The sequence below is a fragment of the Podarcis melisellensis genome (genome assembly GCF_964234715.1).
Source record: "Podarcis melisellensis genome assembly, chromosome: 14".
NCBI classification, from domain to species: domain Eukaryota; kingdom Metazoa; phylum Chordata; class Lepidosauria; order Squamata; family Lacertidae; genus Podarcis; species Podarcis melisellensis.
Genome location: NC_138546.1, coordinates 24030280 through 24042562, shown reverse-complemented (window position 1 = coordinate 24042562; position 12283 = coordinate 24030280). Strand labels below are relative to the sequence as shown.

The 12283-nt window shown below is 48.6% G+C and overlaps 1 protein-coding gene across 2 annotated transcripts in view; it reads right to left on the bottom strand.

The window, feature by feature from the left end:
• Positions 1–12283, bottom strand: part of TNRC6A (trinucleotide repeat containing adaptor 6A) — a 40113-nt gene that overhangs the window by 8142 nt on the left and 19688 nt on the right. The window contains exons 6-16 of one of the 2 annotated variants that reach the window (XM_081888197.1): positions 9550–12177; positions 8426–8590; positions 7922–8103; positions 7687–7767; positions 7359–7410; positions 6415–6557; positions 5194–5343; positions 2995–3126; positions 2488–2616; positions 2306–2400; positions 676–899 (exon numbers count right to left, since the gene is read on the bottom strand). In XM_081888197.1, coding sequence (XP_081744323.1) covers positions 676–899; positions 2306–2400; positions 2488–2616; positions 2995–3126; positions 5194–5343; positions 6415–6557; positions 7359–7410; positions 7687–7767; positions 7922–8103; positions 8426–8590; positions 9550–12177 — 3981 coding nt within the window. The remainder of the gene's footprint in view (positions 1–675; positions 900–2305; positions 2401–2487; positions 2617–2994; positions 3127–5193; positions 5344–6414; positions 6558–7358; positions 7411–7686; positions 7768–7921; positions 8104–8425; positions 8591–9549; positions 12178–12283) is intronic. The other variant, XM_081888198.1, reaches the window with a different exon arrangement.

Sequence of the window (12283 nt, the reverse complement as noted above, 5' to 3'; positions counted from 1 at the left end):
CTGTCCCTCAGCAAAACAAAAGCAGCAGCTCTTAAACAGCAAGACGGGACACGTTTCAGAAGGCTCTAGTCATTAAGCCTCAAACTGAAGAGTGGAATTCAAACTGAATCTTGGGAGGAAACAATTTTATTTATTCAATTCATAACATTTATCAATAAGAAGGAATTAACAATAAATTTTAGACTTTCAAACAAGGCTAAATACGGATTAAAGCTCATGTCAACATTCTAAACCTTGGGGTAGGCTTGTCTAAATAAAAATGTTTTTAGCAGGCGCTGGCTTGATGTCAAGAGGCAGGGAGTTCCACAGTGTAGGTGCTGCCACACTAAAATATTGAATTCTGCCGATCAAAGCAGCTGATTGAATGGAATTGAATGGAAAACCTGTTAAATTATACATTCACTTGCAACTGGGAATCCTGTTTCCTTTGAGGAGCCTAAAGGGGGACCGCCATTGAGGATTATGTCTTTAATCTGGTGAAGTCAGGCACCAACAGAAAGCTAGGTAACCGACTAGCAGGATTGTTATTGCTGGCTGCAGAATCAGAGACAAGAGGCTTAGCCAGGCAGCCACTGCCTCTCTTTTGAGAGAGGCTAAGACCAAGCACCGACCCAGCTCACAGCCTTGGTCACCTGATGCAGATTAGCCATAAGACGAGGTGGAGAGGACACTCACCTATGGGAAAGTTGCTGAATGCATTGATTTGTGACGGCCCTTTCTGCAGCTCTGGGTTGGTGTGGGGCACAACGTTTTCCACGAAAGACTTCATGGCAGAATGATGGAGCTGCTGTTGGGATGGGAGCAGCTGCTGTTGCTGCTGCTGCTGCTGCTTCATGAGTAGGTTTGGATCCAGCTGACAAGACTGTTGCATCATCTGTTGCTGCATATTGAGAGCGCGACTCTTCAAGAAGAGAGAGGGGGGAAATGTATTTGAGACAGATGTCCTGTCTGAGGCCTGAACAACTAGGAAGTGTAGGAAGTGAACAACTAGGAAGTGTGAAACAGAAGCCACGGCATATATAGCAGGCAGCTATAGAACCATGGAACTGTAAAACTTGAAGGGACCCTCAGGACCATCTAGTCCAACCCCCTGCAATGCATGAATATGCAAGGATCGAACCTGCAACCTTGGTGTTATCAGCACCTGAGCTGCTCAGTGTGTGCACAAGGTCCCAGGTGCAATACCCAGGTAGATCCCCCCGTTTGAAATCCTGGAGAGCCATTACTGCCAGTCATTGTTGTACACAGTACTGAGCTGGATGGCCTGACTCTGTCTAAAGCGGCATCCTAAACAACTTATTCAGTCTAGTGGGTCATATGTTCTACAGACTTTCTGCCCTTACAACCTGTGCACAAAGGTGGAATTGGCTTAGCATCCAGCAAAAAAGGCCGTAATAATCATTCTTATAATAGTCAAACAAAGCAGCAGAGATAATTCAGAAAACACACACAACCAACATGACTTGAATCCGCAATATGGATGCAATCTTAAATAACGTTGTCTATGTATTGCTGGCAATGGATATGAAAATAATTTTGTTATTTGCAAATAAAACCTATCTTCTTTTCAACCTGCAAAATGGTCACTGTTAATGTACAATATTTAAACAAAGTGAGTCCTTGATCTGGGCTGCAAAACATAGGTGGTGAACTTGCTCTTGTTCTATGAAATAAAGTGGTCCAATTAGAACAACCTTTAGAATAACTTTATCCAGGAGAGAGAGAGAGAGAGAGAGAGAGAGAGAGAGAGAGAGAGAGAGAGAGAGAAAGAAGAGATGCTCCTTTGGCCATGCATGAAGGCAGCAGGAAGGAAAATAGGATAATCATAGAATCGTGGAGTTGGAAGGGATGATGATGTTGATGATGATGATGATAATAATAATAATAATAATAATAATAAATTATTTATACCCTGCCCATCTGGCTGGGTTTCCCCAGCCACCACTTTGGGGTCCTCCTGCAGTGCAGGAATCTTTTGCCCAACGTGCGGCTTGAACCCACAACCCTGAGATTAAAATTAAGAAGTGAGCTAGTTCTTCCACAACAGATGATTCACCTATTTTGCCAAGGTGTGTTGCTAAGTGCACCCTAGCTTTTGCAAAGGGCTATCCACCCTTCCCGTGAAATATTCCAGTTCTCAGGCAAACAGCCCTGAACTGCCAACAAGAGATTTGTGAAGAAGGAGATAACGTACGGGTCAGTGGAGAAAGACCCAATTCAATCTGATCTTTCCCAATCAATTCAGGTCAAGAGAAGGCAGAACCAATATTAAAAATGAAAGAGAAAACAAAAAGGTTCCCCAAACCCTACCTGCTGCTGCTGCTGCTCCTGGCGGCCGCCACCCCCAGCAGAGGACATGTTTCTCTGGCTCGGCACTTTCCTCTGCTGGGCCAGCAATCGCTGCAAAAAGTCAGGAAGAAGTCAGGGCAGAGTCAGGGAGGATGAGCACTTTCTAAGCAAAGTTGGGGGAGGGAGTGTATCACTTACTTGTAACTGGGAGATCTGGGAAAGCTGGTTGAGCTGGGAGAGTTGGTTCAACATGGCTACCTGTTGCGGGCCGAAGAGTGGATTCAGGCCCCCGTTGTTTGGTGCATACTTCAGCAAGGATACTGGAACCTACAAAGCGGAGAAAAGCATGACAATGACATGAAGGTTGGAAGTTGGCTAGGATAGAGGGAGGGAGACACGCAACCAACACCTTTTCACCATAAGCAGGAAGAGCTGCCCCAGCAGATACTGGCAGCCCTGCTTGGCTTGGAGGCCTTTTACTTAGCTCTTTAAAAACTTGGGGGTGGGGAGTCCTGAAATGGGATGTGGAAGGGAGAAGAGGAGAGGTGGGAGGTGGAGAATGTGACTTGTGTTTGCTTGTACCAGGGCAGGTGCTATTGGGACCAAGCCTGGCAGCCATCATTTTTGAAGAGAGGAATGTCTTTACAAAACTAGCACACCCATCCAACCAACATCAGGCCAGTCCTTCTCTTTCACAAGCCTCACCTGAGGGGAGAGCAATGGAGGAGGCACTTGAGCACGTGGATTAGGCTGAGATGAGTTAAGAGGCTGTGCTGGAGACGGCTGCATACTCCGGGGCTGTGCTGCTAGATTTCCAAACATACTGGGGTTGCCATTCTGCAGAGAGAACGTAAAAAGAGGGCTGAGCAGCTGTTCCCACTCTCTCTCAAGACCGGAGCAGGAGTACATAACCATAAAGTGGCAGCTTAGATCAGGAGTGACAGAAAGTATGGTCTGCCGGCTACTGAAGCTGCTTCTTGCATTGCCCTTAAGCGTTGCATTCAGCACATGTAGGGAAACGGACAACTATTCAGCCTAGTGCTGTTTTGGTAGGAAGGCAGCATTTCTAAGAAGGTGAGCTTGGAGCTGAGATGTACGTTGAAGCAAACAAGCATCACCCTGAAACCAGACAGTAAGACCAAGTTTCCATCTCCCTCTGAATTCTACAGAGAGAGCTACTTTGTGGGCTTCCTCCCACTGGGGCATCTGCTTGGCCACTGTGAGGCTCGAGCTGCTGCAGAGCTCTTTTGACATTCTTATATCCTTGACTCTTAGTAGATCCTTAAACTCTTTTGCCTGGAAGGAAAGAAGAATACCTGCATCCCAGCACTCCTGCAAGGAGCTGAGGGAAGAATGCCTAGTGCAGTGCTTTTTTTTTCTAAAAAAAATGTTTAGGGGTACTCTCATTTTCTTACTCATATTGAAATACTGCTCCTCAATGAGGCCAATCTTAGAGTCACAAAATGTTTAAGGGTATGTGTACTGCTGTGTCCCCCCAGAAAAAAGCACTGCCTAGGTGTGTGGGCACATACACACTCTGCTCATGATGGAAGTGGGATGTAGGTTCAAGTGAAGGGATTGGGATTTGCCTAAGCCAGCTAGTGATCTTTCGAAGCTCAGGATAAATTTGAATCAGGCTCTTCCATGTCTTAACACCAGTGTTTCCGAAACTTGGGTCTCCAGTTGTTGTTTTTTTGGACCACAAATCCCATCATTCCTAGCTGGCAAGACCAGTGGTCAGAGATGATGGGAATTGTAGTTTGAAAACAGCTGGAGACCCGAGTTTAGGAAACTATGTCTTAAACCTATAGTTCAAGCTACAGCACCACAATGGAGCTCCAGTCAGTATGATAAATCTATCTGCCACAGGAGACACTGGAAACCCACCAGGTCCTTCACCAGTAACAGGATCCTTGGTTAATGAGGGGGATGCCCTGAGGGAAGAAGGGAGCCCCCAAGACATAATGCAGTGGCACAACTGCTTCTCTTCTCACCCAACCACCCTTTCTGGACTAAAGTGAACATGCCAACAACAACCAGAACACAAAGGCCTGTGCTTGCAAAAATAGGCACACACTGCCCTCAGATGGGGCTGTAAACACAAGCCCTGTCCACCCAAGGGTCTGGTTCCTGCACTGCGGGGAGTTGCGACTAGGTGACCCTATGATTCTGTTCTGCCTTCAGTTCTCCATATGCTATTGCGAATATGCGGACAGCGGTTGGAGGGTTGAGAAGTTAAAAAGAAACTACGAATGAGAAGCAGAGGAGAGTAACAGGCACATGTAAAGAGGAGATGGTGTAATGAGGCAAATGAAAAGGAAGGTGCTCTCCGACCGTGGCTGTTTTTACAATGCCGTGCAGATGACTGAACCCTGGGGGAGGGAAGCCAGCAAGCACAACAGCAGCCCCCCCCCCCACACCTTGTATGGCACCAAGGACGAATCTGGGAAACCTGATCTAGAGGATGACAGAAGATTCTCCTGCCTGAAAGATATTTGATCTGGAGAGGCTACAATAAATATGCATCTAGAGCAGTGTTTCCCAAAGTGTGGTACATGAAAGGGTTTCTAAGGGTACACAAAAGAATTTGCTCTAGCCGAGATAAAATATTATTATGAAAAATACCCACAAATGAACTTTGCCCCAGAAGGGGTTTGCCGGTAAGATTAAACTTGCAAAAAGGGGCACATGATTATTCTAAGTTTGGGAAACACTGATCTAGAGGGTTGCAGGTTTTATAAAACCATGTGTGCACTAACCGGAAGAGGACCAAAAGGTTTAAGCTGCCATTCATCTTTTCTAAATGTCTGTAAATCAAGGGGGATGAGACAGCATGCTAAACTCTGAGGAAGTAACCGATGGCTTTGTTGAAACATCATGTAAAGAGGATGCTCACAGCCTTACCTGTCTAACAGAATTCAAGTTTTGCATACCCAGCCCTGTTAGGGAGCCAAGGGCCTGGTTAGGTAGTGCACTGTTTGAAGGGGGAAACTTCATTTTCTGATTGGACATAAACTGCATGTTCTGGGAATCGTCTGCTACAACAAGGCCATCCTGGTTGGGCAGACAAGTTGAAGGAGCAAGGGTTGGACAGCAAGCCAAGCAGCAGCACGGATAGACGGACAGGAAGAGGCAGACAAGTCCAGCATCAACGGGGTGGGGAGAAAAAGTCAGAAAACAGGAGAGAGGAGGTTAGTGCCACTGCAGTCCAGAGCCAGATGGTTGTCTAAGCAGATGGCAGATACTCTTTTTATTTTATATACTGTTCGATTCGTAAGAAAACCTCTAAGCAGTTTACCAAAAATTTAAAAATAAAATTATTGATAAAATAATAGTGGGTTGTATTCAGCATAGCATGAAGTCAGGGTCCCATCAGTGAAAGGATGGCTGCTAGTGCAATGGAACACCCCCCCCAATCTATTGTAGGGCTTTCCCCATCCCTCCCAAGCCCATTTGGCAGACACAGAGCAGGGGGATTCCTGTTGCGCTAGCAGCAATCCTGAGCCAAAAGGATGAGTTTGTGGAATATCTAATAATAATATTTATGAGTCACATTGTTGGAGGAAGGTGAACTCAAAGCGGTTCACTACACCAAACATTAAGCACAACAGAAGTAAAAATGCTTTCCTGAGATGCCCACCCTGATTGAGAAAAGGGGAGTGCAGACTCCTCTCTTAAGGGCCTATGACTCATAGCAAAAGCAACAGCATTAGATGCTCCTGGTGGATGGTGCTGGGCTTTCATTTTATGCACTGAACTTAGTCCCCCAACCCTGAAAACTATTTTCAGTGAAAACACATCAGCGTCCCTCAGAATCTTCCCCTGCTCTGGGTTCTAGAGGCACCAGAGTCAGTCTCCCACTCACTCATTTGGAGATGGGCAGCCTAGAATTAAAATTAAAGGTTAAGCAGAAGTACACTACAGCTGCAATCTGAATCCTATTTATCTGGGAGGAAGCCCCACTGAATTAAGAATACTTACTTTGGAGTAGACATAGTGAGGAGCGCAATGCAACTCTTCAGTAACACAGCAATTTATTTATTTTTAGTACAGGAGCAATCATTTTATTGAGTACAGCAGCAATTGTTTTTTTACTGTCCCTTGGGAGGAGACAGGCTCTCTCACCTTATCAAAGTAAGGATTTCGATCCACGGAAGACTCTTTGGAAATCTGAGGACGGGCACCAGGGCCTTTTCCTATCACCCGGCTGTACTCTCCAGCATTCAGGCTGTGCTTGTCCATCTCCATCCGTTTGTCAGGCAAGATCCCTAAGGGGAGATGGGAAAGCATCCTCACACAGCTGCTCTGAACAGTGGATCTCAACAGAAAAGACTAACATTGCCTCTTGCTTAAACTCCATGGGCACAAAAAGTTCTCCTAAAGCAGGCATGTCCAAAGTCCTGCCTGCTGGTTGATTTAATCTGGCCCCCGAGGCAATATATGACCTGGTGTAAAAAAAGCTCACTAACTTCAATCCTTAAACAATCCTTAAAAAAGCTCAACAACTGTGGCTGGCCCTCGCACATGTTCACTTTATCAAATCTGTCCCTCTTTGAAAAAAGTTTGGGTGCCCCTGTCCTAAAGCAACCTTCCCCAACCTGACACCCTTCAGCTGTTTCGGACTGCAACTCCCATCAGCCCCAGCCAGGATGAAAATAGTCCAAACTGTGCACAGGAAATTCCTGCGAAGACAACGCAGGTGAAACGGGAGTCTTTTTGGACAACAATACTCTCAATTTCATTTGCTTTAGGCGCAAGTGATAACTGGGATTGCTGATTTTTTAACAAGGCCTGAGCCAATTGGGCTAGAAATGCACACCATTTTTAAAAGACCACAAATAAACAGGAACCGAGGAAGTTGTCTTTATAACGAGACAGATCACTGGCCCGTCTAAATGGACTGGTAGAGGCTAGTCCTTCCCAGTCCTACCAGAAGATGCTGCCATTGGGGATTGAACCTGGAGCCTTCTGCATGCCAAGCCAGCGCTCTATCACTGAGATACTCTGCACCCCCTTCTATCTTGTGTCACCTTTCATTCATCCCACCACAACCCCATGCCTGCACTTACCTCCAGATACATCCATCTTATTGCTCTGCATCATTTCTTCTGGTGACTCTCTCTAAAGGAATAACCAAGAGGAGCTTAATTACAGTCAGCCTCTGCTTACTGGTATACTCCAGGCTACCCCTTCTGCTTTTCATGAGGGAGAGAGGGAAGGCAGGCAGGCAGGCAGGCAGGCAGGCAGGCAGGCAGGCAGGCAGGCAGACAGAAGATTACAGAGTGCATCTTAGCAAAAAGTGAAAAAAGCAGGGACTATGAAGCAGGGCTGGAAAAAGAATGAATTGCCACGGGATGAGTCCTTGCCCTGCCACGCACGCCCCACTTCAGGACTTACATGGAAGCCGAGATTCACAAACTGTTTCACAAATGGATTGATCCACGTTTCGTCTTGCTTGTTTCCATTTTTCATTGTTCCCTACAAGTAACCACAAACAGCATGGAAACTTCATTATTAGATATATGGTTACTGATCAACACCTACATAGGACTTTAATGGGGCACAGGCTTCAGGTAGTTTAAGAGGCAGAGGGAGCTTTTCTCTGTCTTGCTCCGCAGCTAAACTCGGTTACCTTAGAAGGCATCTTTTTAGGGTATGGTGGCCAGTGTAGAGAGGCGTTCGCATCTTGGGCAGAGTTGCTGTTCCACATCCCAATCTCAACGTCGTCCTCTTCCTCCCAGTTCGACTGATGGCTTCCTGGCAAAGGCATGTCGCCCCCACACCAGCCATCTGGAACTTGCATAGACTTAGGTCCTGATTGTGATAAAATAAATAAATCACTTTTTACTCATCAGATACAACACGTCCCCCTGCCCTCACTATAGCCACTACGCAGCACTATCACCTGGGGAGCTGTTATTCACATTTTACAAAGAACAAGAGTCAAGCTAACAGCAGCCAGTGACGAAGGAGAGATCTGAACGCAGATCTCCCAGACCCAAGTCGTAGGGCCTCCCTTCTTAATTCAGCTCTCCAAACAAACACACCCTTGGTTCCCTACACCACCCAGACCTTGACAGCTGGCAACTTCCCTAGTGCAGTTCCCCACTTCCAGCCCACCTAGAAAAGCACGTACCAGGTTTATGAGGAGCCTGCTGCCCAGCAGATGTGTTCCCCCAGCTACCGGCACTCATAGCATCACCGACCGATTCTCCCCAGCTCGTACCAGCATCAACAGGCTTGCCCCAAGCTGACGTGCCATTGTCTACAGTAACAGGAGCAGGAAGAGGCTCTCCCCAACCTTTCAAAAGAGGTTCACATTATTAGCTGGTCCCAAAGCCAGGCAACACATGGCTAGGCTAACTTTTGGATTGTTTAAGGGAAATTTATTGACGTTTATAGTAACAATTTCAGTTCCATTGTGAGGAAAGCTGTTCTATAACCAAATGGAAAGCTCACATTATCCTACCACCAACACAAACTGATCTTCAAAGAAGATGATCTAATAATAATAATAATAATATTTATATTTATACCCTGCCCATCTGACTGGGTTGCCCCATTTGCTGTGTTAATGATTAATGTCTGTTGATCAATGAGCAAGAAAAATGCTATGTGTGGCACTTGTTCATCTCCCCAAAATATTCACAGAAAAGGATATAAATTCTTATTTTGCTCCTTGCAATTAAAACAAAATATAAGTAGGAATTGACTAGAAGGCAGCTGAAGGGTGGTGGTGGTGGTATCTTTGTATTGTTTGAAAGGCAAGACACCAAAATCAGTCAACCTTCTGCAAATCTCCCAGGACCTTTCAACAACCGTGAGTTTTCATTGATTTGACAAGGCTAAGATGTACCACTGAATGATTTTCTGGCTACTTCTCTACACAATTTTATAAACCATGGTTTGCACACAACTTTACACCATAGCTTAAAAACAAACAATGGTTAAACACAAATGAGCAGCATGCTTGTGCAATGCAGCTAATATAGTGCTTGCTCTGCTTCTGCCCTGCTCCTGTTGCTCCACCAGGAAATGAGCCAGAGCCTGACTTGTGATACCTGAACATGGCAAGATGGTTTGTTTCTCTCCAGACAAACCACACCTGGAAGCCATGGTATATTCTGGACTTCCCGCTAGCTTTTTGGAGCGAAACAAACAACAATGCTTTTCAAGAGACACTCCAGTAGCCTCCCCCCCCCCCCCAGTAGCGCCTGAGGGTTGTCTCAGTCAGGCAGATCATGGAAAATGGAGCCTTACCAGAGCTGCTGCCACTGCCGCCACCAGTCTCCATGCTGCTCACGGTGCTTGAAGAAAGCCCTTGCTGCAGTCCCTGTGCCTGCTGGTCTGAACAGCCGCTGCCACTGTTCAGAGTGTTCTTGTTCCACATGTTCACATTCTTGTAGTTGTACTTGCTTGGGTCGCCCCAAGCGGAAGTTCCATCGTCAATCTCCATTTTGCGGCGAATGGACTCGGGGGATGGCTCCTCCCACCCGGTGGGCTCCTCTTCCTTGGCTGCGGACGGCATTGGTCCTCCCAGCCATCCTGCGGCCGGCGGCTTGCTTGCCGCAGATGGTGCCCCCCAGCAGCCCACCTCTTGTTGCTTGCTCCAGTCTGGGGAAGGAGGGCGCTTGGAGGGTGCCTCTCCCCCCCAGCTCTGGGAGCGGCTTGGCTTAGGAGATTCTCCCCACCCCTGGCTTTGGCTTGGCTTGGCAGACTCTTCCCATCCCGTGCAGCTCGTTGGCTTGGCATTGTTGTTGTTGCCGCCGCCTCCCCCCCAGTGCGCAGCGCCGGACTTGCCCGGCTCTTTCCAGCCAGAGGTCGACTTGTCGCTGTCGCTGCTGCCGGAACTGGATTTCTTCACCTCTCCCCAATGATTGCTTCTCAAGTTGTCCCCCCAGCCGTCGACAGCTGGGGCCGCCCACCCGGGGCTTGCCTTCTGCCCATCTCCCCACCCCTGCTTGAGCTTGTCTGGGTCGCTCCACTGCGATGATGAGCACCTGTCCTCTTTGCCGCTCCCCCATGATTGATTGCCCTTGGCCTGTGCAGTGGAAGCAGAGCCCTCTTCCCACCCCCCCTGGGTGCTGGAGACTTTGGAGTCCCCCCACCTTGTAGCAGACTTTGGATCGCCCCAACCCTGGCTGGATGGAGCGTTGTTGCCATGCAAGCTGGACCTCTCTGTGAGGCCCCCTGAGCCGCAGGCTTGGGCCATACAGCCCCCCCAGGCCTCTGTCCCATTGTCAGTCTTCTTCTCCCCTCTTGAAGAAACCTCTGTGTCCCAGGCAGTGTTTTGTTTGATCGGAGTCTGTCCCCAACCGGAATTGGAAAGGACCCGGGGGTCCAGATCTGTCCTGTTCACTATGCTCTGGAGCAACGCGTGCTGGTCAGCTTTCCTCCTTTCGCGGTTCGCCCCTTCCGTGGCGGATCTTTCCTCGGGGCTCTCGGTACTGCCATCGCTATCCCCAATACTGCTTTTCGTCCACCCGCCGTTCTGCTCCACATTCTGAACTGCTGCAAAACTCTGGATGTCGACTGCGGCACTCTCCTCCTCAGAAGATTTCCGCATGTTTGTAAACTTCTTACTGTTCCCGCTGCCGCCCTTGGAGGCGTGAGGGTTGCTTGGAAGTTTGTTCCACTCTCCGTCAGCTAAGGTGGTGCTTTGGGCAGGACCCCTCCGGCCACTGCCTCCTCCTCCAGAGCCCATTCCAATCCCACCCCCCCACACCACATTCTGGGCGCTGGGCCCCCCGCCTGCCGCCTCCCACGCCCCTGCTCCTTTCTCCCCATTGATTTCAAAGTTAGTGCTGCTGGTCCCGCTGAGCCCAGGCTGCATTAGGTTTGCATTCACAGTGTCGCTATTGGCTTGGCTGTTTGAGCAGGTGTCTCCGGAGTAAGCGGGGCTGTAGGTGCCCCACAGAGTACTGGGAGTTCCACCATTTTTTGCTTCACCATTGCTCAGGTGAGAAACGGAAGTGCTGCTTATTACTGGAGAGGAGGCCTGGGGCTGAGGCCGACTGCTCTTGGCACTCACGCACCAGGCCCCAGGCCCTGTATTACTACTTGCCGGTTCAGTCACCTGCATCGAACCAGCAGGGTTTGGTAAACTAGAGGTCATAAAGTTAGTAGTGTTATTATTATTTGGTCCATTCACTTCGGGGTTAAGGCTCTGAGGCTGCCCACTCCGCGAAGCCTTCCTTGTACCATTCGCTTGGGGATCACAGTTTTCCTGGAGGCTGGCCCAGGAGCCGCCAAGGCTGGACGAGTTCATACTCTGATTGTTCGCTATCTGACCTAAACCTGTGCTGCAGCTACCGCTTCCTCCGGGCCCTTTCAGGGCATGCCCATTGTTCTCCAAGACAGGCCAGGCACTGCGGTGGCCGTTGGAATTCAAAGTGCTGGGATTTAATCCTCCATTGGATGAGTTGAGCGCGCTCCAAGTGTTCATTCTATTGTTGCTACTTTCCGACATGCCATTAGGAGCATCGGCGGGCATCGGCGAGCAGGAGCTCACGAGGGAGCCGAGGGACACGCCCCACGACCTGCCAACGCTCCCGTTGCCCACGTTATTGCTGTTGCTACTGTTGCCAAACTTGGCCTGGGGACAGTGGCCGCCGCCGCCGTTCCGCAGGCCATTCACTTCACTGCCCGGGCCCCTTGAAGCCATGGCGATGAGGTTCCTCTCCGACCCAGAACTCGAGGCAGAAGCAGAGTCAGTGTCCGTACATTCTGAAGCCAGCTCCACGTCACTGCCGGTGATTGAGGGCCATGCCTCCTTGTCTGAGCCGTCTACAATAACTTTATCCCAGTTTGTGCTGGAGTCACCACTGGAAGAGACTGTTCCCCACTGAGAGTTCTCATAATGGGATCCTAGTGTGCTGTGGTTCAGATCTAGGAGGAGGAGAAGACAAGACTTCGTCATCATAATCATTGGAAATGGTACAGCAAAAAAGAAACATTCAGTACAGTGAGCAAAGAAACAGAGGCAAGAAGACTC